At 39.9% G+C, this 4,084-nt stretch overlaps 1 protein-coding gene across 4 annotated transcripts in view; it reads right to left on the bottom strand.

The window, feature by feature from the left end:
• Window positions 1–4,084, bottom strand: part of sh3rf1 (SH3 domain containing ring finger 1) — a 155,302-nt gene that overhangs the window by 37,497 nt on the left and 113,721 nt on the right. For all 4 annotated transcript variants that reach the window (XM_043703587.1, XM_043703607.1, XM_043703578.1 and 1 more), the window contains exon 6: window positions 118–225. In XM_043703587.1, the coding sequence (XP_043559522.1) occupies window positions 118–225 (108 nt within the window). The remainder of the gene's footprint in view (window positions 1–117; window positions 226–4,084) is intronic.

The following is a 4,084-nucleotide window of genomic DNA, read 5'->3' as shown; positions in this document are numbered from 1 at the left end:
ACAATGAAAGACTTGTATCACAAAATCCAACATACCTCATCAAGACTTGATTCCATTAGATTGATCATTCTAATTTAGTACTTTATTACTTATTGATTCATTGCACATAACACTTACCCCAGGAGCAGAGTAGGTACCCTCCAGAGGGAAGGCACAGGGAGCTACTGTATTCACAGGACTGCTGGGAGGTGGTGTCACTATTAAACCGGTAGTACTAATGTGGACCTGTTAGTAGAGAGAGAGGGTGTTTTATATCAGACGAAGTATCACATTGCAACATCTGCAAATCACATCTCAAGATATCAATGATTTCAGTAACGTGCAAAGAGCAGATCTATTGGAAACAAAAACATTAGGATCATATTAATCCTTCCGCAACATTAAAACACCACCTAAAATTTACTTGGAGATACTGGCATGCTTAACAAATTCAACGAATTCTGAAAGAAATGGCTGAGAAGAAGCTCTGCTTAAGTAATAATTTCACGAGGAGGGCAGATAATCTCAAAACTAACCCTGAACAAAGCTCAAACTGTTCATCTTGCGTGGAAATTGCAATCCAAGAGCTGAGTGGACCATAGGTACACAAGTGATTCTATCATTGGAAACTAGAGCAACCTAAAATTCAAACATTTCTCTTTTTATTTAAACGTACATTTTTCTACCATCAGAAAAGCTGGAATTGATAAATAGACCATTGGGAGTCTCATTTGGAAAGTAGAGGTAATTTTTTCAGCCTCATATGATACAGTTTTAAAAGGAACCTACTCCTATCCTTCCACTTCAAAGCTATTCCAATTTGGAGGGGATCAAGTCTTGCAAACTCCAATTGAATCCAGTTTGTGACAAAAGACAAAAAGCTACAATTCAGACTTTTTGTAGTCTTTAGAGTCAAGCTCAATATTTGAGAGCAGGAGGAATAAGACAGAAACATTCCCATATTCAAGAACTCAAAAACCATAGTTTCTAACTTGGAAGAATCTGTTGGTGATACAGTCAAACTGACAAATTCAGAAATGGATAATTAAAACATGGCAATTCACTTTTAAGAACTCAAAATTAGGGATTTTGCTTCATGAAACCTGGTGCATAAATGTGTTGAAATAACAAATTTTAGAGAACTATACCTTAAGTTTTACCTTGCATATCATTATCTTAATAAACAATGATTTGGCAGTACAGAAAGCAAAGACACAGGTTGTTGAAGTTTTTTGTCTTGCACCCATCAGCACCCTTTGCAGAAGTACCATTTTAAGGGTGAAACATAACATTTATACTGCAGACAGTGATACTTGTTTGGCAAATCGACTCTAATTGATAGAGGCATTACCACGAAGGATGTGCCAGTTAATGATGACTGACAGTTAACTGTCGGGCTTTGTTTACATTTTAAACCAAGTTGATTCCGATTTCTCAAGACAGTGCCCTGAGATATTATCCAGGAGGAGGGGAGTAAAAATTAGAGAAGTCCAATTAAGATCATAAACAATGAGTTGCTTTATTTTGGGCACTTTTGATTCCTTGCAACCTTTTACTGACGTTGTAAGGTTGTGGATATGCCAATTTTTACACTTTTATTCACTGTTTGATGATTTGCCGTATTATTATCTCTGAATTAAGTATTGCCTTTCTTTCAACAGGAAACTGAACATCCATTCGTACACCGTACAGACAAACTGGAACCATTCTCCTACAAGTGCTCGAGCCAGCAGCTGTGTGAAGTCTTTTCCCTTTTCAGTCCATAATCAGAAATACACAAAATCTTAATAGCAAATCCCTAATAGCAAAATCTCTACAGGTCTCGCGGGTGAGCAGATCAGAGAGAAAGGTGAAAGAGAGTAACCAGCTATTAGCAAAACAAAACCAAAAGAACAGTGGATGCTGGAAATTGGAGAAAAAAAACAGAAATTGTTTGCAGTAATTTAGATTAGATTAGATTACTTTAGATTAGATTATTTTAGATTAGATTACTTACAGTGTGGAAACAGGCCCTTCGGCCCAACAAGTCCACACCGACCCGCCGAAGCGCAACCCACCCATACCCCTACATTTACCCCTTTACCTAACACTATGGGCAATTTAGCATGGCCAATTCACCTGACCTGCACATCTTTGGACTGTGGGAGGAAACCGGAGCACCCGGAGGAAACCCACGCAGACATGGGGAGAACGTGCAAACTCCACATAGTCGGTCGCCTGAGTCGGGAATTGAACCCGGGTCTCTGGTGCTGTGAGGCAGCAGTGCTAATCACTGTGCCACCGTGCCACCCTACTAACTACAGAGTAATACTAACTCTGTGGAGAAAAATCAGATGCTGCTAGACCTGTAGAGATTTTGCTATTAGGGATTTGCTATTACTGCTCACTGCTGCCACTGTGCATTGGTAATGGAGGACAGAATATTAAGATTGGTGGAGGAACTGCTGAGCATGCAGGGTGCTTTGCTTTAGATGATATTGAGCCTCTTGAGTGCACATGTGCTGCACTTAATCAGGCAACAGCGTATTCCATTATACTCTTGTTTTTTGCCTTGCATACACTGGACAAGCTTTGGGGGAATCAGAGAGGCTTTTTCACTATCAATTTCCTAGTCTGAGATTGGCTCCAGAAAACATATTTGTACGGTGGGTCGAATTCTGTTTCTAATCGATGTTAACCCCTGGAATATTGATATGAGAGGATTCAGTGACGGTAATGACATTGGATGTCCAAGGACTGATGGTCAGATTTCCTTTTGTTCAAGATGGTCATTGTTGGACACAATGATAACTTGCCACTTATCAGCTCAAGCTTGAATCTTGTGCACATCTTGCTGCATGTGGAAACCTGCATACTCTACTAAACACGATGCAAACCCTCTCATTTTGGCCTTATAATGAAGTGAGGGGAATTTATGAAGCAGCTGAAGATGACTTCTGAAAAAGTCAGATTGGATCCAAATTATCACCCGACGGGAAAAAATAATTTTGCAAATACAGATAGACGTGAGTTGCAGTGCCAATCGCTGGGCAATGCCATTGTTGTGGATTTATCCTTCATCATAATTTCAGATATTCCTAACTCAAGACACAAAGTGCTCAGTTCTGTCATGTCCTGAAAGAGAGAATTAGCATATCTTTCTGTTTTATTTCAGCTGAAGGACACTGCCCAGAGGAATTCTTAGTGATGTCCTGGGAGGTGAGAGAATTGGTCTCCATCTTCCTGTGTGTTAAGTATGACCCCAACCAATGAAGTACTTTGTTCCCAATTCTTATTGACTTCAGTTTTGTTAGCTCTTCTTGATACCATATTCAGTCAAATACAGTGGCTTCCACCAAATCAATTCAGCTCTTTTGGCTATTTGGATCAAGGCTGCAACAAGGTTATAAACCTAGCAGCCCTGGCAGAAGCCACACGGAGTCATTGTGAATTAGCGCTCACAAAATGCTATTTCAATAACACCTTCTTTCATGTTGCTAATGAGAGAAGAAGAATTGGATAGTAAGACTGGGACTGCCATAGTGTTAAAGGTTTAGATGGAGAGGAATTTGTTAAGTGTGTACAAGACAATTTTCTGATTCAGTATGCGGATGTACCTACTAGAGAAGGTGCAAAACTTGACCTACTCTTGGGAAATAAGGCAAGGCAGGTGACTGAGGTGTCAGTGGGGGAGCACTTTGGGGCCAGCGACCATAATTCTATTTGTTTTACAATTGTGATGGAAAAGTATAGACCAGATCTAAAAGTTGAAGTTCCAAATTGGAGAAAGGCCAATTTTGACAGTATTAGGCAAGAACTTTCAAAAGCTGATTGGAGGCAGATGTTCGCAGGTAAAGGGATGGCTGGAAAATGGAAAGCCTTCAGAAATGAGATAACAAGAATCCAGAGAAAGTATATTCCTGTCAGGGTGAAAGGGAAGGCTGGTAGGGACAGGGAATGCTGGATGACTAAAGATATTGAGGGTTTGGATAAGAAAAAGAAGCATATGTCAGGTATAGACAAGATAGATCGAGTGAATCCTTAGAAGAGTATAAAGAAAGTAGGAGTATACTTAAAAGGGAAATCAGGAGGGCAAAACGGGGACATGAGATAGCTTTGGCAAATA

This window comes from Chiloscyllium plagiosum, chromosome 2 (assembly GCF_004010195.1).
Source record: "Chiloscyllium plagiosum isolate BGI_BamShark_2017 chromosome 2, ASM401019v2, whole genome shotgun sequence".
Classification (NCBI taxonomy): Eukaryota; Metazoa; Chordata; class Chondrichthyes; order Orectolobiformes; family Hemiscylliidae; genus Chiloscyllium; species Chiloscyllium plagiosum.
This window is presented reverse-complemented; position numbering and strand designations above follow the sequence as displayed.